The following is a 26,637-nucleotide window of genomic DNA, read 5'->3' as shown; positions in this document are numbered from 1 at the left end:
CTTTGCACCAGATAGAGCACGTATACACTTTGCACCAGGTAGAGCACTAAAACACTGCGCCAGGTAGAGCACGTATACACTTTGCACCAGGTAGAGCACGTATACACTTTGCACCAGGTAGAGCACGTATACACTTTGCACCAGATAGAGCACGTATACACTTTGCACCAGGTAGAGCACTAAAACACTGCGCCAGGTAGAGCACGTATACACTTTGCACCAGGTAGAGCACGTATACACTTTGCGCCAGGTAGAGCACGTATACACTTTGCACCAGGTAGAGCACGTATACACTTTGCACCAGATAGAGCACGTATACACTTTGCACCAGGTAGAGCACTAAAACACTGCGCCAGGTAGAGCACGTATACACTTTGCACCAGGTAGAGCACGTATACACTTTGCACCAGGTAGAGCACGTATACACTTTGCACCAGGTAGAGCACGTATACACTTTGCACCAGGTAGAGCACGTATACACTTTGCACCAGGTAGAGCACGTATACACTTTGCACCAGGTAGAGCACTAAAACACTGCGCCAGATAGAGCACGTATACACTTTGCGCCAGGTAGAGCACGTATACACTTTGCACCAGGTAGAGCACGTATACACTTTGCACCAGGTAGAGCACGTATGCACTCTGCGCCAGGTAGAGCACGTATACACTTTGCACCAGGTAGAGCACGTATACACTTTGCACCAGGTAGAGCACGTATAAACTTTGCACCAGATAGAGCACGTATACACTTTGCACCAGGTAGAGCACGTATACACTTTGTACCAGATAGAGCACGTATACACTTTGCACCAGGTAGAGCACGTATACACTTTGCACCAGATAGAGCACGTATACACTTTGCACCAGGTAGAGCACGTATACACTTTGCGCCAGATAGAGCACATATACACTTTGCACCAGGTAGAGCACGTATACACTTTGCGCCAGGTAGAGCACGTATACACTTTGCACCAGGTAGAGCACGTATACACTTTGCACCAGGTAGAGCACATATACACTTTGCACCAGGTAGAGCACGTATACACTTTGCACCAGGTAGAGCACTAAAACACTGCGCCAGATAGAGCACGTATACACTTTGCGCCAGGTAGAGCACGTATACACTTTGCGCCAGGTAGAGCAAGTATACACTTTGCGCCAGATAGAGCACGTATACACTTTGCGCCAGGTAGAGCACGTATACACTTTGCACCAGGTAGAGCACGTATACACTTTGCGCCAGGTAGAGCACGTATACACTTTGCACCAGGTAGAGCACTAAAACACTGCGCCAGGTAGAGCACATATACACTTTGCACCAGGTAGAGCACGTATACACTTTGCACCAGGTAGAGCACGTATACACTTTGCACCAGGTAGAGCACTAAAACACTGCGCCAGGTAGAGCACGTATACACTTTGCACCAGGTAGAGCACGTATACACTTTGCACCAGGTAGAGCACGTATACACTTTGCACCAGGTAGAGCACGTATACACTTTGCACCAGGTAGAGCACGTACACACTTTGCACCAGGTAGAGCACTAAAACACTGCGCCAGGTAGAGCACGTATACACTATGCACCAGATAGAGCACGTATACACTTTGCACCAGGTAGAGCACGTATACACTTTGCACCAGGTAGAGCACTAAAACACTGCACCAGGTAGAGCACTAAAACACTGCGCCAGGTAGAGCACGTATACACTTTGCACCAGGTAGAGCACGTATACACTTTGCGCCAGATAGAGCACGTATACACTTTGCACCAGGTAGAGCACTAAAACACTGCGCCAGGTAGAGCACGTATACACTTTGCGCCAGGTAGAGCACGTATACACTTTGCGCCAGATAGAGCACGTATACACTTTGCGCCAGGTAGAGCACGTATACACTTTGCACCAGGTAGAGCACGTATACACTTTGCACCAGGTAGAGCACGTATACACTTTGCACCAGGTAGAGCACGTATACACTTTGCACCAGGTAGAGCACGTATACACTTTGCACCAGGTAGAGCACGTATACACTTTGCACCAGATAGAGCACGTATACACTTTGCACCAGGTAGAGCACGTATACACTTTGCACCAGGTAGAGCACGTATACACTTTGCACCAGGTAGAGCACGTATACACTTTGCACCAGATAGAGCACGTATACACTTTGCACCAGGTAGAGCACTAAAACACTGCGCCAGGTAGAGCACGTATACACTTTGCACCAGATAGAGCACGTATACACTTTGCACCAGGTAGAGCACGTATACACTTTGCACCAGGTAGAGCACGTATACACTTTGCGCCAGGTAGAGCACGTATACACTTTGCACCAGGTAGAGCACTAAAACACTGCGCCAGGTAGAGCACGTATACACTTTGCACCAGGTAGAGCACGTATACACTTTGCACCAGGTAGAGCACATATACACTTTGCGCCAGGTAGAGCACGTATACACTTTGCACCAGGTAGAGCACGTATACACTTTGCACCAGGTAGAGCACGTATACACTTTGCACCAGGTAGAGCACGTATACACTTTGCGCCAGATAGAGCACGTATACACTTTGCGCCAGGTAGAGCACGTATACACTTTGCACCAGGTAGAGCACGTATACACTTTGCGCCAGGTAGAGCACATATACACTTTGCACCAGGTAGAGCACGTATACACTTTGCACCAGGTAGAGCACGTATACACTTTGCGCCAGGTAGAGCACGTATACACTTTGCGCCAGGTAGAGCACGTATACACTTTGCGCCAGGTAGAGCACGTATACACTTTGCACCAGGTAGAGCACTAAAACACTGCGCCAGGTAGAGCACGTATACACTTTGCACCAGGTAGAGCACGTATACACTTTGCACCAGGTAGAGCACGTATACACTTTGCACCAGGTAGAGCACATATACACTTTGCACCAGGTAGAGCACGTATACACTTTGCGCCAGGTAGAGCACGTATACACTTTGCACCAGGTAGAGCACTAAAACACTGCGCCAGGTAGAGCACGTATACACTTTGCACCAGGTAGAGCACGTATACACTTTGCACCAGGTAGAGCACATATACACTTTGCACCAGGTAGAGCACGTATACACTTTGCGCCAGGTAGAGCACGTATACACTTTGCGCCAGGTAGAGCACGTATACACGTTGCGCCAGGTAGAGCACGTATACACGTTGCGCCAGGTAGAGCACGTATACACTTTGCACCAGGTAGAGCACGTATACACTTTGCACCAGATAGAGCACGTATACACTTTGCACCAGGTAGAGCACTAAAACACTGCGCCAGGTAGAGCACGTATACACTTTGCACCAGGTAGAGCACGTATACACTTTGCACCAGGTAGAGCACGTATACACTTTGCACCAGATAGAGCACGTATACACTTTGCACCAGGTAGAGCACTAAAACACTGCGCCAGGTAGAGCACGTCTACACTTTGCACCAGGTAGAGCACGTATACACTTTGCACCAGGTAGAGCACGTATACACTTTGCGCCAGGTAGAGCACGTATACACTTTGCACCAGGTAGAGCACGTATACACTTTGCACCAGATAGAGCACGTATACACTTTGCACCAGGTAGAGCACTAAAACACTGCGCCAGGTAGAGCACGTATACACTTTGCACCAGGTAGAGCACGCATACACTTTGCGCCAGATAGAGCACGTTTACACTTTGCGCCAGGTAGAGCACGTATACACTTTGCACCAGGTAGAGCACGTATACACTTTGCACCAGGTAGAGCACGTATACACTTTGCACCAGATAGAGCACATATACACTTTGCACCAGGTAGAGCACGTATACACTTTGCACCAGGTAGAGCACGTATACACTTTGCACCAGGTAGAGCACGTATACACTTTGCACCAGGTAGAGCACGTATACACTTTGCACCAGGTAGAGCACTAAAACACTGCGCCAGATAGAGCACGTATACACTTTGCGCCAGGTAGAGCACGTATACACTTTGCACCAGGTAGAGCACGTATACACTTTGCACCAGGTAGAGCACGTATACACTCTGCGCCAGGTAGAGCACGTATACACTTTGCACCAGGTAGAGCACGTATACACTTTGCACCAGGTAGAGCACGTATACACTTTGCACCAGGTAGAGCACGTATACACTTTGCACCAGATAGAGCACGTATACACTTTGCACCAGGTAGAGCACGTATACACTTTGCACCAGATAGAGCACGTATACACTTTGCACCAGGTAGAGCACGTATACACTTTGCACCAGATAGAGCACGTATACACTTTGCACCAGGTAGAGCACGTATACACTTTGCGCCAGATAGAGCACATATACACTTTGCACCAGGTAGAGCACGTATACACTTTGCGCCAGGTAGAGCACGTATACACTTTGCACCAGGTAGAGCACGTATACACTTTGCACCAGGTAGAGCACATATACACTTTGCACCAGGTAGAGCACGTATACACTTTGCACCAGGTAGAGCACTAAAACACTGCGCCAGATAGAGCACGTATACACTTTGCGCCAGGTAGAGCACGTATACACTTTGCGCCAGGTAGAGCAAGTATACACTTTGCGCCAGATAGAGCACGTATACACTTTGCGCCAGGTAGAGCACGTATACACTTTGCACCAGGTAGAGCACTAAAACACTGCGCCAGGTAGAGCACATATACACTTTGCACCAGGTAGAGCACGTATACACTTTGCACCAGGTACAGCACGTATACACTTTGCACCAGGTAGAGCACTAAAACACTGCGCCAGGTAGAGCACGTATACACTTTGCACCAGGTAGAGCACGTATACACTTTGCACCAGGTAGAGCACGTATACACTTTGCACCAGGTAGAGCACGTATACACTTTGCACCAGGTAGAGCACGTACACACTTTGCACCAGGTAGAGCACTAAAACACTGCGCCAGGTAGAGCACGTATACACTATGCACCAGATAGAGCACGTATACACTTTGCACCAGGTAGAGCACTAAAACACTGCACCAGGTAGAGCACTAAAACACTGCGCCAGGTAGAGCACGTATACACTTTGCGCCAGGTAGAGCACGTATACACTTTGCGCCAGATAGAGCACGTATACACTTTGCGCCAGGTAGAGCACGTATACACTTTGCACCAGGTAGAGCACGTATACACTTTGCACCAGGTAGAGCACGTATACACTTTGCACCAGGTAGAGCACGTATACACTTTGCACCAGGTAGAGCACGTATACACTTTGCACCAGGTAGAGCACGTATACACTTTGCACCAGGTAGAGCACGTATACACTTTGCACCAGATAGAGCACGTATACACTTTGCACCAGGTAGAGCACGTATACACTTTGCACCAGGTAGAGCACGTATACACTTTGCACCAGGTAGAGCACGTATACACTTTGCACCAGATAGAGCACGTATACACTTTGCACCAGGTAGAGCACTAAAACACTGCGCCAGGTAGAGCACGTATACACTTTGCACCAGATAGAGCACGTATACACTTTGCACCAGGTAGAGCACGTATACACTTTGCACCAGGTAGAGCACTAAAACACTGCGCCAGGTAGAGCACGTATACACTTTGCACCAGATAGAGCACGTATACACTTTGCACCAGGTAGAGCACTAAAACACTGCGCCAGGTAGAGCACGTATACACTTTGCACCAGATAGAGCACGTATACACTTTGCACCAGGTAGAGCACGTATACACTTTGCACCAGGTAGAGCACTAAAACACTGCGCCAGGTAGAGCACGTATACACTTTGCACCAGGTAGAGCACGTATACACTTTGCACCAGGTAGAGCACGTATACACTTTGCACCAGGTAGAGCACGTATACACTTTGCACCAGGTAGAGCACGTATACACTTTGCACCAGGTAGAGCACTAAAACACTGCACCAGGTAGAGCACTAAAACACTGCGCCAGGTAGAGCACGTATACACTTTGCACCAGGTAGAGCACGTATACACTTTGCGCCAGGTAGAGCACGTATACACTTTGCGCCAGATAGAGCACGTATACACTTTGCACCAGGTAGAGCACTAAAACACTGCGCCAGGTAGAGCACGTATACACTTTGCGCCAGGTAGAGCACGTATACACTTTGCGCCAGATAGAGCACGTATACACTTTGCGCCAGGTAGAGCACGTATACACTTTGCACCAGATAGAGCATGTATACAGTTTGCGCCAGGTAGAGCACGTATACACTTTGCACCAGGTAGAGCACGTATACACTTTGCACCAGGTAGAGCACTAAAACACTGCGCCAGGTAGAGCACGTATACACTTTGCACCAGGTAGAGCACGTATACACTTTGCACCAGGTAGAGCACGTATACACTTTGCACCAGATAGAGCACGTATACACTTTGCGCCAGGTAGAGCACGTATACACTTTGCACCAGGTAGAGCACTAAAACACTGCGCCAGGTAGAGCACGTATACACTTTGCGCCAGGTAGAGCACGTATACACTTTGCACCAGGTAGAGCACTAAAACACTGCGCCAGGTAGAGCACATATACACTTTGCGCCAGGTAGAGCACGTATACACTTTGCGCCAGGTAGAGCACGTATACACTTTGCGCCAGGTAGAGCACGTATACACTTTGCGCCAGGTAGAGCACGTATACACTTTGCGCCAGATGGAGCACGTATACACTTTGCGCCAGGTAGAGCACGTATACACTTTGCACCAGGTAGAGCACTAAAACACTGCGCCAGGTAGAGCACTAAAACACTGCGCCAGATAGAGCACGTATACACTTTGCACCAGGTAGAGCACGTATACACTTTGCGCCAGGTAGAGCACTAAAACACTGCGCCAGATAGAGCACGTATACACTTTGCGCCAGGTAGAGCACTAAAACACTGCGCCAGATAGAGCACGTATACACTTTGCACCAGGTAGAGCACTAAAACACTGCGCCAGGTAGAGCACTAAAACACTGCGCCAGATAGAGCACGTATACACTTTGCGCCAGGTAGAGCACGTATACACTTTGCACCAGGTAGAGCACGTATACACTTTGCACCAGATAGAGCACGTATACACTTTGCGCCAGGTAGAGCACGTATACACTTTGCACCAGGTAGAGCACGTATACACTTTGCACCAGATAGAGCACGTATACACTTTGCGCCAGGTAGAGCACGTATACCCTTTGCACCAGGTAGAGCACGTATACACTTTGCACCAGATAGAGCACGTATACACTTTGCGCCAGGTAGAGCACGTATACACTTTGCACCAGGTAGAGCACTAAAACACTGCGCCAGATAGAGCACGTATACACTTTGCGCCAGGTAGAGCACGTATACACTTTGCGCCAGGTAGAGCACGTATACACTTTGCACCAGGTAGAGCACGTATACACTTTGCGCCAGGTAGAGCACGTATACACTTTGCACCAGGTAGAGCACGTATACACTTTGCGCCAGGTAGAGCACTAAAACACTGCGCCAGATAGAGCACGTATACACTTTGCGCCAGGTAGAGCACGTATACACTTTGCACCAGGTAGAGCACGTATACACTTTGCACCAGGTAGAGCACGTATACACTTTGCACCAGGTAGAGCACTAAAACACTGCGCCAGGTAGAGCACGTATACACGTTGCACCAGGTAGAGCACGTATACACTTTGCACCAGATAGAGCACGTATACACTTTGCGCCAGGTAGAGCACGTATACACTTTGCGCCAGGTAGAGCACGTATACACTTTGCACCAGGTAGAGCACTAAAACACTGCACCAGATAGAGCACGTATACACTTTGCGCCAGATAGAGCACGTATACACTTTGCGCCAGGTAGAGCACGTATACACTTTGCACCAGGTAGAGCACGTATACACTTTGCGCCAGGTAGAGCACGTATACACTTTGCGCCAGGTAGAGCACGTATACACTTTGCACCAGGTAGAGCACTAAAACACTGCACCAGATAGAGCACGTATACACTTTGCACCAGGTAGAGCACTAAAACACTGCGCCAGGTAGAGCACGTATACACTTTGCACCAGGTAGAGCACTAAAACACTGCACCAGGTAGAGCACGTATACACTTTGCACCAGGTAGAGCACGTATACACTTTGCGCCAGGTAGAGCACGTATACACTTTGCGCCAGGTAGAGCACGTATACACTTTGCACCAGGTAGAGCACGTATACACTTTACGCCAGGTAGAGCACGTATACACTTTGCACCAGGTAAAGCACGTATACACTTTGCGCCAGGTAGAGCACGTATACACTTTGCGCCAGGTAGAGCACGTATACACTTTGCACCAGGTAGAGCACGTATACACTTTGCGCCAGGTAGAGCACGTATACACTTTGCGCCAGGTAGAGCACGTATACACTTTGCACCAGATAGAGCACGTATACACTTTGCGCCAGGTAGAGCACGTATACACTTTGCACCAGATAGAGCACGTATACACTTTGCGCCAGGTAGAGCACGTATACACTTTGCGCCAGGTAGAGCACGTATACACTTTGCGCCAGGTAGAGCACTAAAACACTGCGCCAGATAGAGCACGTATACACATTGCGCCAGGTAGAGCACGTATACACTTTGCGCCAGGTAGAGCACGTATACACTTTGCACCAGGTAGAGCACGTATACACTTTGCGCCAGGTAGAGCACTAAAACACTGCGCCAGGTAGAGCACGTATACACTTTGCGCCAGGTAGAGCACGTATACACTTTGCGCCAGGTAGAGCACGTATACACTTTGCGCCAGGTAGAGCACTAAAACACTGCGCCAGATAGAGCACGTATACACTTTGCGCCAGGTAGAGCACGTATACACTTTGCGCCAGGTAGAGCACGTATACACTTTGCGCCAGGTAAAGCACGTATACACTTTGCGCCAGGTAGAGCACTAAAACACTGCGCCAGATAGAGCACGTATACACTTTGCGCCAGGTAGAGCACGTATACACTTTGCGCCAGGTAGAGCACGTATACACTTTGCGCCAGGTAGAGCACGTATACACTTTGCGCCAGGTAGAGCACGTATACACTTTGCGCCAGGTAGAGCACGTATACACTTTGCACCAGGTAGAGCACGTATACACTTTGCGCCAGGTAGAGCACGTATACACTTTGCGCCAGGTAGAGCACGTGTACACTTTGCGCCAGGTAGAGCACGTATACACTTTGCGCCAGGTAGAGCACGTATACACTTTGCGCCAGGTAGAGCACGTATACACTTTGCGCCAGGTAGAGCACTAAAACACTGCGCCAGATAGAGCACGTATACACATTGCGCCAGGTAGAGCACGTATACACTTTGCGCCAGGTAGAGCACGTATACACTTTGCACCAGATAGAGCACGCATACACTTTGCGCCAGGTAGAGCACTAAAACACTGCGCCAGATAGAGCACGTATACACTTTGCGCCAGGTAGAGCACGTATACACTTTGCACCAGGTAGAGCACGTATACACTTTGCACCAGGTAGAGCACGTATACACTTTGCACCAGGTAGAGCACGTATACACTTTGCGCCAGGTAGAGCACTAAAACACTGCGCCAGATAGAGCACGTATACACTTTGCGCCAGGTAGAGCACGTATACACTTTGCACCAGGTAGAGCACGTATACACTTTGCACCAGGTAGAGCAAGTATACACTTTGCACCAGATAGAGCACGTATACACTTTGCGCCAGGTAGAGCACGTATACACTTTGCACCAGGTAGAGCAAGTATACACTTTGCACCAGGTAGAGCACGTATACACTTTGCGCCAGGTAGAGCACGTATACACTTTGCACCAGGTAGAGCACTAAAACACTGCGCCAGGTAGAGCACGTATACACTTTGCACCAGGTAGAGCACGTATACACTTTGCACCAGATAGAGCACTAAAACACTGCGCCAGGTAGAGCACGTATACACTTTGCGCCAGGTAGAGCACGTATACACTTTGCACCAGGTAGAGCACGTATACACTTTGCGCCAGGTAGAGCACGTATACACTTTGCACCAGATAGAGCACGTATACACTTTGCGCCAGGTAGAGCACGTATACACTTTGCACCAGGTAGAGCACTAAAACACTGCGCCAGGTAGAGCACGTATACACTTTGCGCCAGATGGAGCACGTATACACTTTGCACCAGGTAGAGCACGTATACACTTTGCGCCAGGTAGAGCACGTATACACTTTGCACCAGGTAGAGCACATATACACTTTGCGCCAGGTAGAGCACGTATACACTTTGCACCAGGTAGAGCACTAAAAAACTGCGCCAGGTAGAGCACGTATACACTTTGCACCAGGTAGAGCACGTATACACTTTGCACCAGATAGAGCACTAAAACACTGCGCCAGATAGAGCACGTATACACTTTGCACCAGGTAGAGCACGTATACACTTTGCGCCAGGTAGAGCACGTATACACTTTGCACCAGATAGAGCACGTATACACTTTGCGCCAGGTAGAGCACGTATACACTTTGCACCAGGTAGAGCACTAAAACACTGCGCCAGATAGAGCACGTATACACTTTGCGCCAGGTAGAGCACGTATACACTTTGCACCAGGTAGAGCATGTATACACTTTGCACCAGGTAGAGCACGTATACACTTTGCACCAGATAGAGCACGCATACACTTTGCGCCAGGTAGAGCACTAAAACACTGCGCCAGATAGAGCACGTATACACTTTGCGCCAGGTAGAGCACGTATACACTTTGCACCAGGTAGAGCACGTATACACTTTGCACCAGGTAGAGCACGTATACACTTTACGCCAGGTAGAGCACTAAAACACTGCGCCAGGTAGAGCACGTATACACTTTGCGCCAGGTAGAGCACGTATACACTTTGCACCAGGTAGAGCACTAAAACACTGCGCCAGGTAGAGCACGTATACACTTTGCACCAGGTAGAGCACGTATACACTTTGCGCCAGGTAGAGCACTAAAACACTGCGCCAGGTAGAGCACGTATACACTTTGCACCAGGTAGAGCACGTATACACTTTGCACCAGGTAGAGCACGTATACACTTTGCACCAGGTAGAGCACGTATACACTTTGCGCCAGGTAGAGCACTAAAATACTGCGCCAGGTAGAGCACGTATACACTTTGCGCCAGGTAGAGCACGTATACACTTTGCACCAGGTAGAGCACGTATACACTTTGCACCAGGTAGAGCACGTATACACTTTGCACCAGGTAGAGCACGTATACACTTTGCGCCAGGTAGAGCACTAAAACACTGCGCCAGATAGAGCACGTATACACTTTGCGCCAGGTAGAGCACGTATACACTTTGCACCAGGTAGAGCACGTATACACTTTGCACCAGGTAGAGCACGTATACACTTTGCACCAGATAGAGCACGTATACACTTTGCGCCAGGTAGAGCACGTATACACTTTGCACCAGATAGAGCACGTATACACTTTGCGCCAGGTAGAGCACGTATACACTTTGCGCCAGGTAGAGCACTAAAACACTGCGCCAGGTAGAGCACGTATACACTTTGCACCAGATAGAGCACTAAAACACTGCGCCAGATAGAGCACGTATACACTTTGCGCCAGGTAGAGCACGTATACACTTTGCACCAGGTAGAGCACGTATACACTTTGCGCCAGGTAGAGCACGTATACACTTTGCACCAGATAGAGCACGTATACACTTTGCGCCAGGTAGAGCACGTATACACTTTGCACCAGGTAGAGCACTAAAACACTGCGCCAGGTAGAGCACGTATACACTTTGCGCCAGGTAGAGCACGTATACACTTTGCACCAGATAGAGCACGCATACACTTTGCGCCAGGTAGAGCACTAAAACACTGCGCCAGATAGAGCACGTATACACTTTGCGCCAGGTAGAGCACGTATACACTTTGCAGCAGGTAGAGCACGTATACACTTTGCACCAGGTAGAGCACGTATACACTTTACGCCAGGTAGAGCACTAAAACACTGCGCCAGGTAGAGCACGTATACACTTTGCGCCAGGTAGAGCACGTATACACTTTGCACCAGGTAGAGCACTAAAACACTGCGCCAGGTAGAGCACGTATACACTTTGCACCAGGTAGAGCACGTATACACTTTGCGCCAGGTAGAGCACGTATACACTTTGCACCAGGTAGAGCACTAAAACACTGCGCCAGGTAGAGCACGTATACACTTTGCACCAGGTAGAGCACGTATACACTTTGCACCAGGTAGAGCACGTATACACTTTGCACCAGGTAGAGCACGTATACACTTTGCGCCAGGTAGAGCACTAAAATACTGCGCCAGGTAGAGCACGTATACACTTTGCACCAGGTAGAGCACGTATACACTTTGCACCAGGTAGAGCACGTATACACTTTACGCCAGGTAGAGCACTAAAACACTGCGCCAGGTAGAGCACGTATACACTTTGCGCCAGGTAGAGCACGTATACACTTTGCACCAGGTAGAGCACTAAAACACTGCGCCAGGTAGAGCACGTATACACTTTGCACCAGGTAGAGCACGTATACACTTTGCGCCAGGTAGAGCACGTATACACTTTGCACCAGGTAGAGCACGTATACACTTTGCGCCAGGTAGAGCACTAAAATACTGCGCCAGGTAGAGCACGTATACACTTTGCACCAGGTAGAGCACGTATACACTTTGCACCAGGTAGAGCACGTATACACTTTGCACCAGGTAGAGCACGTATACACTTTGCACCAGGTAGAGCACGTATACACTTTGCGCCAGGTAGAGCACTAAAATACTGCGCCAGGTAGAGCACGTATACACTGCGCCAGGTAGAGCACTAAAGCCAGTGACTCTCTCCTTTACTTATAACCACCACCCACCAACACCACCCCCCCCCCAGCCCCCCCCCCCCACCTGTGCATGGGGCCAAAGAAGCATACACAACACAGAAACTGACCGCGGCATCCCCCCCCCATTCCCCCGCTCTCCACCTCACGGAGCTGCAGCTAGGCAGAGGAGAGGAGCGGAAATAGGCCAGGCACCTTGTTTTGTGCTGTGCGCCAGGGAAAGTCCCGGAGCCAACGCACACATCGCCGCCGCGGCATCTACCCCCCTGCCCCCGCTTCCCCACCTCATGGAGCAGCAGCAGGAATTGGCCAGGTACCTCACTAGTCATATTTACTCACCTTTTCAGCGGTGTCTGGAGCTTCTCTGCTGACTCTTCCCTCTTCAGCCTCCGCGCAATGAGCTATGGGCGGCGGGGAGTGGCTAGAAGGAGACATCGCTATCGCTGGGGAAAATCGCTTGTGCACTCAAAATATGAGCGATTTTGACTAACTTTTGCAGCGACATAGCCAAAATTGACTTGCCTGCACAGTCTATTTTTCCCAGCGATAGCGACCTAGCGGGGACGCGCATCGCTATCGCTGGCTGTATACACACGGAGCGATATGCACTTACTTTCTGAGCGATTTTGACTATATAGTCAAAATCGCTCAGTTATATCGCTCCGTGTGTATGCACCTTTAGACACACTGATCAGGATTCTATGGCTGGTGGCAAAGGTGATATTTACTAGTCTCTCAGTGTTACATGTGTTATATGTACAGTATTGTATTTTTTCCTAGGCACTCAAGCTGTGAAGTAACAGAGGCTTTAGTCGTACCTCCTGTATTCTCCCTGATTCTTTGATAATGGACACAGACAGACATCAGAAGATGGAGAGGATAATAAATCTCTCCCTAGAGATCATCTACCTGCTTACTGGGGAGGTGAGGGGATCTGAAAGTGTCACAGTGACGTGACTTTAATCTATAGTAATAATACAGGGACATGATTGGGTAGGTGAGGGGATCTGAGAGCGTCAAAGTGACATCACTTATATCTATAGTATTAGTAATAATACAGGGACATGACTGGGGAGGTGAGGGGATCTGGGAGTTTCACAGTCACTTCACTTAAACCTATATTAATAATACAGGGACATGACTGGGGAGGTGCGGGAATCTGGGAGTGTCATAGTGACATAACTTATATCTATAGTAATATTACAGGGACATGACTGGGGAGGTGAGGGGATCCGGGAGCTTCAAAGTGACATCACTTATATCTATCGTAATAATACAGGGACATTATATATATATGTCAGAGCGCTATGAAGAGAGGGGGGGGGGGAGAGGGGGAGGGGAAGATACCAGTATGTTTACAGCTCTTTTAAGAGTTAATGAGGTGAGTGTCCGGAATTTTTATTTAAACAGTATGTTTGGATTCCATATATATGAGCCTTCCGGGGTGTCCTCAGCAGGTAGTTATATGCTAGCTTTCCCTGTCTCTACCTTGCTGTAGTGATTACTTCTGGCTCCCGTGGCTGGTTTCCAAGCTCCTGCTTCACTGTATGTATGTCCGAATCGCGGGTGCGGAGCACTTTCGGTTGCGTCAATGTCGTACTTCCGGTCACATGGTCCAACGCGTTTCATGCCTCAGCACTTAATCATGGATGGAGTGTGCAGCATGGGGCACTCTATTTATTGAATGGCAATTGAAAAATCTTTATTTGTTAAACATTTAAAAACAGAAGTCCTTTGTTTCCAAACAGGAAGTGATGTCATTATTTGGTGGCAACCTCATGCTTTTTGTTTTACTGGTATCAATATGGGGAATTAGTGTATAAAGTGGATTATGTGATGTTAATATATGAATAAAATTATTTAAAAAAATATTTTAAAAGGATATCTTTACATTTATAAAATGTATATCTTTACATTTGTAAGACTACAGGTATTTAATTTATTCTAAAAAGGTTTTTAAATTTATGTCTATATTGAGTCCGTTTAGTTGCAGAGTTTTTAGATGGTATATCCATTTTGTCTCATTTCTTAGTAGTTCAGCTGTACTGTTTCCGCCTCTCCAATTTTTTTGGACTTTTTGTATGCCCATAAATAAAAGGTTAGAGGCATCTTTATTATGATATTCTAGATAGTGTTGAGACACACTGTGAGTTGTTAATCCTTTTCTTATATTGTAAAGATGTTCGGAGATGCGAATGCTTAATTTTCTTTTCGTTTGGCCTACATATTGGTATCCACATGGGCATTCAATCAAATAAATCACTCCCTCAGTGCTGCAGGTTATTTGACTTTGAAGTTCGTATTCCTTATTCGTTTTATTTGATTTGAATTTTGTTATTGGTTTTGTTCCTTTCTTTTTCGTTGTTCTGCATGCGTTACATTGTAGGCAATGGAAATAGCCTTTTGTTCCAATTTTTGTTTTCTTTTCTTCAATTGGGACAAAGCTTCTTGTTAGGTCTTGTTTCAAGTTTTTTGCCCTTCTATAAATTATTTTCGGCTGTTTAAATAAAAATTCCGGACACTCACCTCATTAACTCTTAAAAGAGCTGTAAACATATTGGTATCTCCCCCCCCCCCCCCCCTTCTCTTCATAGCGCTCTGACATATATATATAATTTTTATTACTATTTCATCAAAGTCGGAGCAGCTTACATATACAGGCACAGAACTGGGAATTTTTACACCCCCAATACAGGGACATGGCTGGGGAGGTGAGGGGATCTGGGAGCATCATAGTGACATCATTTTTATCTATCGTAATAATACAGGGACATGACTGGGGAGGTGAGGGGATCTGGGAGCATCATAGTGACATCATTTTTATCTATCGTAATAATACAGGGACATGACTGGGGAGGTGAGGGGATCTGGGAGCATCATAGTGACATCACTTATATCTATAGTAATACTACAGGGACATGGCTGGGGAGGTAAGGGGATCTGGGAGTGTCATAGTGACATCACTTATGTCTATAGATATGACTGGGGAGGTGAGGAGATCTGGGAGCTTCAAAGTGACATCACTTATATCTATAGTAATAATACAGGGACATGACTGGGGAGGTGAGGGGATCTGGGAGTGTCACAGTGACATCACTTATATCTATAGTAATAATACAGGGACATGACTGGGGAGGTGAGGGAATCCTACAGTGTTTGCAGTGATATCTGGTTTCCCCTAATACACAGGATTATGCAGTAGTGAAAAAGACAAGGGATTTTGAGACACACAGCAGTCGTCTCCGAGTGACAAGAGGACTGAGCAGGACCCAGAGCCCCATCCCGGTGTCTCCACCTCACTGTCTGATACATGAGAGACACAATGACCAGAAGATCCTGGAACTCACCAACAAGATCATTCAGCTGCTGACTGGAGAGGTGACTGCTGGGAATGGGGCATTATACAGTAACACTGGGGGACGTGTCTGGGCGATGACTGGAGAGGTGACTGCTGGGAATGGGGAATTATACAGTAACACCAGGGGACGTGTCTGGGTGATGACTGGAGAGGTGACTTCTGGGAATGGGACATTATACATTAACACCAGGGGCTGTGTCTGGGTGATGACTGGAGAGGTGACTGCTGGGAATGGGACATTATACAGTAACACCAGGGGATGTGTCTGGGTGATGACCGGAGAGGTGACTGCTGGGAATGGGACATTATACAGTAACACCAGGGGATGTGTCTGGGTGATGACTGGAGAGGTGACTGCTGGGAATGGGATATTATACAGTAACACCAGGGGATATGTCTGGGTAATGACTGTATCATTGTGTGTGTCCGGTTCCTATAAGGTGTCAGGGTGTCACTGTCTATGTCTCCATGCAGGAGGGGGAGTATATAGAGGAACACAGGGGTCTGTATAAGGACGTGATGATGGAGAATCACCGGCCCCTCACATCACTGGGTAAGAGAAGACTGTCATGTATTGTACAGGGGAGAGCAGGTATGGGGCCCCCTATATACACACATCACCTGATAATCACATATATACACTGTACTCAGTCACTGTGTGTCTCCTACAGATGGGCCCAGTAACAGAGATACCCCAGAGAGATGTCCCCGTCCTCTGTATTCCCAGGATTGTACAGAGGAGAATCACAGGACCCCACAGGAGGATCAGGTAGGTGGGATTTAGGGTCTCACCAGGGACGGCAACAGAAATCTACGGGCCCGGTGCAGTGATTTCTCTGGGGCCCCCTCAGATTATATGTGTGTATATATATATATATATATATATATTTCTCCGACAGGGTCCACAGGTTATCCACAGGATAACAATGGGATATAATGGAGCGACAGCGGATTGGCACCAAATGATCACAAGCTTTCTGTCCTCCTAGGACGCAATGGGCCCTTCCATATATCCCCGCCCCCCTGGCTCAGGCAAATAATTTTTTTGTTTGGTGTTGCAGGAGCCGGACCATGGTCACAGGCCTGCTGTTGTTTGTCAGCCCTAAGCTTTATTAATTTATTTTTATAGTCTTACTATGTTTTCTGAGTGATCTTTCCTAACAGCGTCTTACACACATATTGGAAAGAGTCGCTCCAACAACTCTCCGCCGGGTCGCAACAACGCTTACCCACAGTACAAGTGCTGTCTCGACGAGCGTCTGTGTCGGATATACTAGCAGGTCCAGCAGACGTTACCAGGCTGTGGCCAGAGCACGGGGAGAAGGTAAGGCATCGGTTCCACTTAGAAGGGGAATACGGACACAGCCGCACTGTATTGGGAGGAGACTACCAAACAGTTGCTGGCGCGCCGCCACCACGGGTGCTCCAGCGCTAGGCCTTAGGGATCATAAGGCACCAGGAATAGCATGAGGCTGCGATCCCTAGGGTTGATGTCAGCGGTGGGGAGTCAGATGCTCTTCTGGTCGCCCCTCCCCCAGTTTCCGTCGGTCTTTCGCCATGAACTGATTGCCTCACTTCCGTCTCAGACGCTACCACGAGGGGTCTCGGTCGCAGCATAGGCCGCTGCGTCTGTGTACACTAAGCGCTACCGCGAGGAAAGATGACCGGTGCGTCTGCTTGCACAGTGCGTCTGTGTTCACTAAAAATTCCCGGAGCGGCAGTGTACACTGGTAGTGTCTGGATCCACTCAGCTTTCACTAACGTATTGATCGATCCTGGAAGTGGGGTGAGTCTCCCTGTATCCCACTCTACTGAGTACGGGTTATACAGCACTGAATTTCTATCTTGTTTTTGTCAGTATGAATAGTTAACTTTAGTGCCTATTGCATATGAGTCTGTGTACATTACTGTGGTTTTCTTCGCAATGCGTCTGAATACGTTAAAGATCTGTATAGAACAGAAATTCCGTAAAATGTACTCCTACATACTTTGAAATGTGTTGGTAGTTTATAATATGCTCATGTGACTAATATATAACATGTGACTGACTGCTAGTGTGATTGCTGACTTAATATAAATGATTGCCAGTTGATCTTCTGATCCTCAATGCAGGTGCATGGGTAGGGTCACATTGATATCACTTTAGAAAAGTAAGGTGGTTACAGTCACAAATTGTGTAGTACCCTGTGAAAGTGCTGGTTATTTATCATATCTAAGAGCGGCAAAGGTGTTGAGGGTACATTTACAGTAACACCTACACTCATATCTTGTTGTTTTGCAAAAACTGTATCATCCTCTATGATCTGGTACAGGATGGTTTATGTGTAAAATGGTTTGCTGTTTAGCATAATACATCCCTGATCTACATCAGGTATAGATAGACCTTGTCCAGTTTAGCTGAAAAGTTCATTCTTACAGCTTCAATACCAGGAATAGGGTGCACTATTAACCCATACATGCAGCTCACTACCTACAGTATATCCCCAACAGCTTCTCCAATAAGACAAGCAGATGAACCGAATGTAAATAAATCATCGACTTCACAGGCTACACAGGATATTCATCAGACGATGAAAGCTCTATATACTCCAGCATACGAAGAACAGGTAAAAGGTATCAGCTAAAATAATAAGCTTAATAAATGAGAGCAGAAAAAGCTAATTTGTCTATAGAGGCAGCAAAGCCTGGGTTCAAAATAAGGCACCTGTGTTTAAACGTCCCAAAAGGGCCTCCTCACGAGGGCAGAATTCAGGAAATAGGTTTGTGTTACACCCAATAAAATAGAATTCCCGGTAAATGGGATTCTAATATCTTTTTCCAGCTGGGGACTGTTTAAAATAGGGAAGTGCCTCCCAAAATAGATACGCATGTCATTGATAGTGCAAAAATCTATATGGCTTCTGTCGTCAAAAGAGAAATGGTTTTAAAAAACATATTGTCTTTGGGGCAGTCATAAGGCCAGCCATGACTTCACCTTGCAATCTGTAGCCAAACCACACTGGATAGGCCCAATCTCACTAGATCTTGGAAGCTAAGCAGTGTTGGGCCTAGTTAGTTCTTGGAGGGGAGACCACCTTGAAATATCAGGTGCTGTAGGTAAACAGGGCTGAGGTACTGGAAGACAGGTTTTCAGCGCCTGCAAGGGAGCAAGAATCCCATATAGCTCATATAGATACTAATCTTCTAGGGCATCAGCATTAACAATAGCTGCTTGCAGAGCAGTTTGGCTTACATACATGGAAAGCTGATTCAGAATCAAAGAAGGTTCTGGAAACTTTACCTTGACTGGAAGTTTCTGTTTGGGAAGGAGTTAACAGTTATTCTGGAGTCAGAAACAGACTCCAAGAAGGTCACGTTTCCTTCCACATATAACCCCAAACCTAGGGGTCCGGTTTCGGCCTTGTCAGTCATAAAGGAACGTTACAGCCCCAAGAGGGCCAGTTTCCAAACCAGAAGGGGGCCGACTTCTTCAGTTTGCACAGATCTGGTAGCAGTCTACAAACAGATGCCTGGGTGCAAGAAGCAGTATCTCTAGGTTATGCTTTCCCTTCTAGAAGCATCCGAAGGTTCTTCTGTTTCAGCCCGTCTCGGGTAGAGGCGTAGGCAAGGGATTTGCATGAAGCAGTTCAGAAATTGCTTTTGTCAGGAATAGTCATTCCGGTATCCCATGCACAATGGGGGTGGGGGGGGGGGGGGGGGTTTGCTCCAACTTGGGTAAAAAAAAAAGGATCCTTCGTTCCATTCTCAATCTCAAAAATAAATAAATTTGGGTATCACTGTTCACATGGAGACATGGCACTCCATAGTTTGGTGGAGAGCCAGTAGATTAAATAGTATTCCTGGATAAGTCAGGAATCTAACCTTCAGGCTTCTATAGCACTGTCCATCAGTGTTATCTAAAGGTTTACCGTCCTTCAGCAACATTTCAGTTTTAGACCTTACCCTTTGGGTTAGCCACAGCCCCAGAGTGTTTACCAAATTGATTAGGGCAGTTTATCTCTGCTAGCAGGGGATAAGGAAATTGCCATACCCTTGACCACCTTTTTATCCTGGCACAAATACACGGAAAGTTTTCTGTGCCATCTACAGCACAAAATAACACAGAGGCACGGGTGGTTCATAAATTGGAAAAATCATCTCTGGTTCCGTAACAACGGATGACTCACGGTGGGGCTGTACTGAATTCAAGTCTGCAGAAAATAGTTACCTCGGAACAAGATATCCAAGGTAAAGTTAGTGGAGTTGTTACATAATCAAACAATATCAATTCACGCAGCACTGCGAATTATGGGTTTGATGGTGAATAGACATGTGGAGTGTGCACAATTCCACTCAAGATCTCTCTAGCATCTGTTTCCATTTACAGCCGCATCACACTGGATATGCCCAATTTTAGTTGATGTTAGAAGTTTGGCAGTGTTGGGCCTGGTTAAACTCTCTGATAAGAGACCACCTGTGAATACCAGGTGGTGTAGGTGGGCCAGATGGACAATAACCATCTACAGCCATACCACACTGGATATGCGCAATCTCACCTGATCTTGCAAGCTAAGCAGTGTGGGGCCTGGTTAGTGCTTGGATGGGAGAACACCTGGGAACACCAGGTGCTGTCCGTATAACACAAACAAGTACGTGGTACTGGCAGAAAAGGTAAGAAAGTCAGTAGCCTGGGGGCTACAGACATTCCATCTAGACAAGAGGACACCCTTTTGGATATCAGGTTGGGAGATCCTGACCACAAATGCCAGTCTTCGGGGCTGTGGGGGCCATTGTCCGGAAGATTATGATTCCGGGGACTGTGGGCCACAGAAGAAAGTTGCCTGCTAATAAACCTGTTAGCACTTCGGGCCAAATACTGGATCCTGATTCATGCACGGGACATTCCTAGAGGAAAACCGGTCCAGATCCACAGGGACAAGTAAATGGCACTAGTGTACCGCAACCTTCAAAGAGGAACATGCTGCTAAACAGCAAGGAACGACGTAAGTCACATACTAAAGTGTGCAGAACTCCATCTTCCAGCCTTGTCTGCTGTGTTTGTTTCAGGAGTCCTAAACTGAAGAGCAGATTTTCTCAGTCAACACGCCATTCACGTAAACGAATGGGCTTTGCACCCTAAAGTTGTTTTCAGACTCAGGTAGACAAGTGGGGTTGGCCAGATATAGATCTCATGGAGTCCCGTCTGAACAACAAAGAGCTCATAATCTGGTCAGAAACAAAGGATCGGGGAGTGATCTTTGTGGACGTCTTTTTAATGGGAATTTCATTTCACTGATGTGTTTTCTGAAATCATCCTGCTACCCAGGATAGGAGGCCGGGAGTCTAATAGCTCCGGCTTGGCCCAGAAGGCGTTGGTACACAGATCCGCAGAAAAAGTTGAATGCCATTTCTGTTTCCTCTACGCCCAGATCTACTAATGCAGGGTCCTTGTTATCATAGATATCTGGATCGAATGTCTGGACGGCGTGGCTCTTGAAGTCTATATCCTGAAGTCCAGAGGATTCTCACAGATGCTCAGAGCAAGGGAAACTTCCTTGGCTCATATTTATCACCAAATGTAGCAAACCTATATTCATTGGTGCAATGGAAGAGGCATGAACCTGAAATATTTCAGAGTTTCCAGGGTTCTAGCATTCCTTCAGGCAGAAATGGATAAAGGTTAGGGGTGGCTTCCTTGAGAATGCAAGTGTCAGCATTTGACTGTATGGTTCCGAAAGAAAATTGTCAAATTGCAGGATGTGCGCACTTTTTCCAGGGAATGCTGCGCATTCAACCTCCTTTTATTCCTACTACAGTGCCTGGGGTTTTAAGTCTAGTCCTCAAAGCCCTTAAAGTTGCTCTGTTTGAACTACTGAAAAAAGTGGAATTTATGGTTGACGGCTAAAGTTCTCTTTCTGCTGACTATTGCATCAGCTATAAGTGTGTCCGATTTAGAAGCACTGTCATGTTAATCTCCTTGTCTGATGTATTATCCAGATAAAATAGTTCTCAGAACTAGGCCTGGGTATATTCCTAAGGTGGGGTCTAGATTCCACCTTAATGAAGAAAATGTAGTCCCGGTTTTTTCAGGAATCGGGATTTTCTGCGGTAGATGCGTTGCTGGACGTAGTCCAGGCGTTAAGGATCTACGTGGATCATACCAGTGCCATCAGAAAGACAGATTCTCTCTTCATCCTCTAAGGATTTCACGAGAGGGGATGGCCTGCGCTAAACAGACGCTAGCAAGATGTCTTCGAATTACGATTCCGGAAGCATATTCTCAAGCTGATCTCCCTGTTCCGGCTAATGTAAGGTATCCATATGGTCTTCCAATAACACATTTGTCACGTTTACATACAGAAAGGAGTGGTGATTACCTGCAGGAATAATCACCAATAATTTTTTCAAGTGACTGTGTGTGTATATATATATATATATATATATATATAATATATATATAATTTTGTATTCATTTTAGCCAAGATGTGACAACATGGCTGACAGGCAATATCCTGCATTTGACCCCAGTAGGCCAGGCTGGGAGAGATCTGAAGACCATAAAGTTGAGATGACATGTGCCTGACTGGACCATTGTAAAGGGGGATGACATTTCTACATCAAAAGCAGAGATTTGCAAGCTCTGGACATTGAGGGCTGATAAGGCCAATTTGTTTGTTGGGTCAAAAGAGGGGCTGTAAACAGACCAGGGATCCTGTTTCCTGGCTAATGTCATAAACCTCACTTTCTTTGAAAGAGATTCATACAGTACACCCCTTACCTCCCCCCTTGGCTGTTCCCAAGCACCAAGTTTGTTAAACCTGGTGTAGATACAGGCCAGCACAGAAGTGGTTAAAAATCCCAAGGGAGGGGGCCTGATGAAGCTGGAGACTCTATCTGTCCCACTCATGAAAATAGGAGTTGTGATCTCTTGGGGACACAGCTAGTATGCTGGAGATGACCTGAGTTATTCTGTGAAGTCCCCCACGGCAGAAATATCCAATATTCGTTTGCATAAGTGAATTAAGGTTTCTGTAAGTGTTTTTATTTCCTTTTCATTTATTGAGTATTCTGTGTGTTTTTTTAAATATTGTTAATAATCTTTGTAACCTTTTTGTAACCAAAGCTCTGAAGTATTCTTGAAATGAAAATCCTAATTTTAGTTCTGATTTCTGAGTTCTGTTGTTCTTATGAACTCTAAGCCTGTGTGTGGCTCACGCCTACCTATTTTTCTAAGTATTGCAGTGTGTGTGTGACAGGTAAAGTTAAAGATGCCTGCAACGTCCGTAATACATTGAAAAGTCTTTGCTGGTGGCAGCTGAAAGTATTTAAGTAATCCCGTGTGTCAAAAGTGACCCCGTACGGCACATGTAGCAGTTCTCAAATTGGCATATTTGTGGAATTGGCCGGCAGCGTCGTCACAAAGTGGTGGCAAGCGGTGGGATGATAATTGTTTGTTTTTATCTAAGAACTTAAGTGAATGTGGTAATAATTCCGTGAGCGGAACATCCACTTCACCAGATTCAGAACTCAGCTTTATTATAATTTTAAAATCCACACAGTGAGTGGCAATCTCTGTTCCCCTCCCCATCTCTTGTTTTTCTTTTCTATCTGTTTATTTGGCAAAAGCTGAGGTCAAAGATGTCTGAGTATAAGCAAATGAGGAAGGATGAACTTGTGCAGCTGTGCGAGGACAGAGGAATCGCCAGGACAAAGGATCAGCTGATTCAGGCACTCCAAGAAGCCGACCAGAGGCAGGATGCGGAAAGGGATCAGACTGAGGACAATGCTGTTGGGGGAAATTCTCTGTCCCTAAATACTATGACAGATACTGGTACCATTGCTAGGAGGAGGTCGGAGCACTCTACTAGTTCCAGTGATGATAGTGCCTTGGACCAATATTTGCAAACTGCCCTCAAATATAGGAGGGATACGGATGATGTGACACCTCTACAGCTGATACAGCGATATCGCGAGGCTGAGGCGGCAGAGCGTAAAGCCGAACGAGAGGCTGCAGAGCGTCAGGCCGAACGTGAGTACCAGCTGGAGCTGGCGAGGCTCAGAGGCCAGAGTGCTGTTGGTGACCCGGGTAGGAAAAAGCCCCGGCATGATCAATTTCCGGTGTTGGAGAAAGATGGTGACCTGGATACTTTCTTTAGGAGCTTTGAAAAAACTTGCCGACAGTTTGCACTGGACACCAGTCAGTGGGCAAGCTATTTAACCCCAGGGCTGAGGGGAAAAGCCTTGGAAGCATTTGCAGACCTTCCCCAGGAGCAGGATGGTGATTATGCTGCAATCAAGAAAGCCTTGTTAAAGCATTTCAACATCATCCCTGAGGCTTACAGACAAAAGTTCAGAGACTCTAAGCACAGTCCCTCTGATACCTATGCAGGGCTGTTAGCGCAATTGTCAACCCGGTTGCATCAATGGGTTGAGGGCTTACAAGTGAAGCACTATGATAAACTGAAAGATTTCACACTCCAGGAGCAGTTCATCGCACTCTGCCCAGCTGAGGTAAAAGAGTGGGTCCTGGATCGGAACCCTAAGACATCCGAAGAGGCTGCCACCCTGGCAGACCAGTACACCGGCACCAGGGCTTCTGTGGCAAAGAAGAGCTGGGGAGTGCCAGGGCAAGTTGGGTGGAGAGAACGGAGACCCGGAGGATCACCCCCACGGTCCATTTCAATGAAACCAGTGGCTGCTGCATTTGTTGGGAGGGTGGGGGAAAAGCCTGTTTTGGCAAATGGCCGCAGGTGTTTTAATTGTGGTGAAGTGGGGCACCTCAGTCTTAGTTGCCCCAAAAAGAAGAAACTTCCCACGGGGGGTCTGGCCATGAAACCGGTGCCCGCCGTACTGTGTGTGGAAGGACCCGAGGAGAGACCACGTGACAATCTACAAGCCGTCCAGGTAGGACACAAGGTGGCGTTTGGGCTATTAGATTCGGGTGCTGATCTGACTCTCGTCCATTCAGCGCTGGTGGACCCCGGAGAACCTTATCCCGGGGAAGACTATTGCTGTACGGGGAGTGGGAGGGATCAACCCAGAGGTTCCTATGGCCCAAGTATTTCTGGACTGGGGGGTTGGAAGGGGTGTCCGGGACGTTGGGGTGCTGGACAATTTACCTGCCAGTGTGCTTCTGGGGACTGACCTGGGAAAGATGCGCACTGCCTATGTAACTGGAAGTGATGTTGTTGATGACACAGTATTGCCAGATAACCCTGCTTCCCCTCAGGTGACCCTTGCTGATCCGCACATGAATGCAAATATATGTGATGCTGAGGATGTTACCAACCAGTGTGTACTAGAATCTAATCCTTTGCACTTTCATAAGGCAGAAATGTGTCACAATGCCTGTCCTAATGTAGAAGTGTGTAATGTACCATTGGGTGAGGTGAATAATGTATGTAACCCAGAGTGTAAAACAATTCCCGTACTTGCAGTAATGACACGCAGAGCAGCAGCACAGAAAAGCTGTGATTTAACCCCTGCAGGTGGGGAGAGTGAATCCCAAGCAACTAATTCCCCTCCACCCCTCTCCCTCCCTACAGAAGTTGCAGGCTCAGATCCTGGCCAGGGGGAGTGGAGGCCATCACCTACTTTGTTCCCTCACACTGATCAGCTCATCAGAAGTGAGGCATTCAAAGCGGAGCAACAGACTGATCCTAGCTTGACCTCTGTGAGGGCACGGGTCAATGAGGCAAACTTGGGAACAAAATCAGAGAGGATTATTGTTAAAAAATGGTTTACTTTATCGAGAGTTCACTGTCTCAGATGTAAGTGAGAAAACAGGTCCTCGCAAACAGCTGGTTGTTCCCCAGACCTATAGGGAAGGGTTGCTGAATATAGCACATGAGATTCCCTTAGCAGGACATATGAGTCCGAAAAGAACCAATGCTCGTTTGAGGCCCAATTTTTTCTGGCCTATCATGGGGAAGGATGTAACCAATTACTGTCGCTCCTGCCATGCCTGTCAGATAGTTGGGAAATCTGGGGACGCATGCAAAGTACCTCTCATTCCATTACCAGTTATATCAGAACCATTTGCACGGGTTGGTGTTGATATTGTGGGGCCCCTAGCCATACCCAGCAGCTCAGGGAAAGAATACATTCTCACTGTGGTGGATTATGCCACGAGATACCCAGAAGCCGTAGCGCTCTCCTCAATCCGCGCAGATAAGGTAGCGGATGACGTCATAACTATTTTCTCTTACGTCCTAGAGGATGCTGGGGACTCCGTAAGGACCATGGGGATAGACGGGCTCCGATGGAGACATGGGCACTAAGAAAGAACTTTAGGTATGGGTGTGCACTGGCTCCTCCCTCTATGCCCCTCCTCCAGACCTCAGTTTAATACTGTGCCCAGAGGAGACTGGGTGCATTACAGGGAGCTCTCCTGAGTTTCCTGAAAAGAAAGTATTTTGTTAGGTTTTTTTATGTTCAGGGAGCTCTGCTGGCAACAGGCTCCCTGCAGCGA

General features: G+C 47.4%; 1 protein-coding gene and 2 pseudogenes across 1 annotated transcript in view; all 3 read left to right on the top strand.

Moving 5' to 3' along the window:
* Positions 1-26,637, top strand: part of LOC135056932 (uncharacterized) — a 227,017-nt gene that overhangs the window by 149,532 nt on the left and 50,848 nt on the right. The window contains exons 16-19 of the mRNA XM_063962712.1: positions 13,627-13,753; positions 16,019-16,207; positions 16,662-16,740; positions 16,859-16,956. Coding sequence (XP_063818782.1) covers positions 13,627-13,753; positions 16,019-16,207; positions 16,662-16,740; positions 16,859-16,956 — 493 coding nt within the window. The remainder of the gene's footprint in view (positions 1-13,626; positions 13,754-16,018; positions 16,208-16,661; positions 16,741-16,858; positions 16,957-26,637) is intronic.
* On the top strand, positions 19,168-19,286 carry LOC134898169 (5S ribosomal RNA; annotated as a pseudogene).
* On the top strand, positions 20,685-20,803 carry LOC134896047 (5S ribosomal RNA; annotated as a pseudogene).

The sequence above is a fragment of the Pseudophryne corroboree genome, chromosome 3 (assembly GCF_028390025.1).
Source record: "Pseudophryne corroboree isolate aPseCor3 chromosome 3, aPseCor3.hap2, whole genome shotgun sequence".
Lineage (NCBI taxonomy): Eukaryota > Metazoa > Chordata > Amphibia > Anura > Myobatrachidae > Pseudophryne > Pseudophryne corroboree.
The sequence above is the reverse complement of the archived record's forward strand: the minus strand, read 5'-3'. Positions and strand labels throughout refer to the sequence as shown.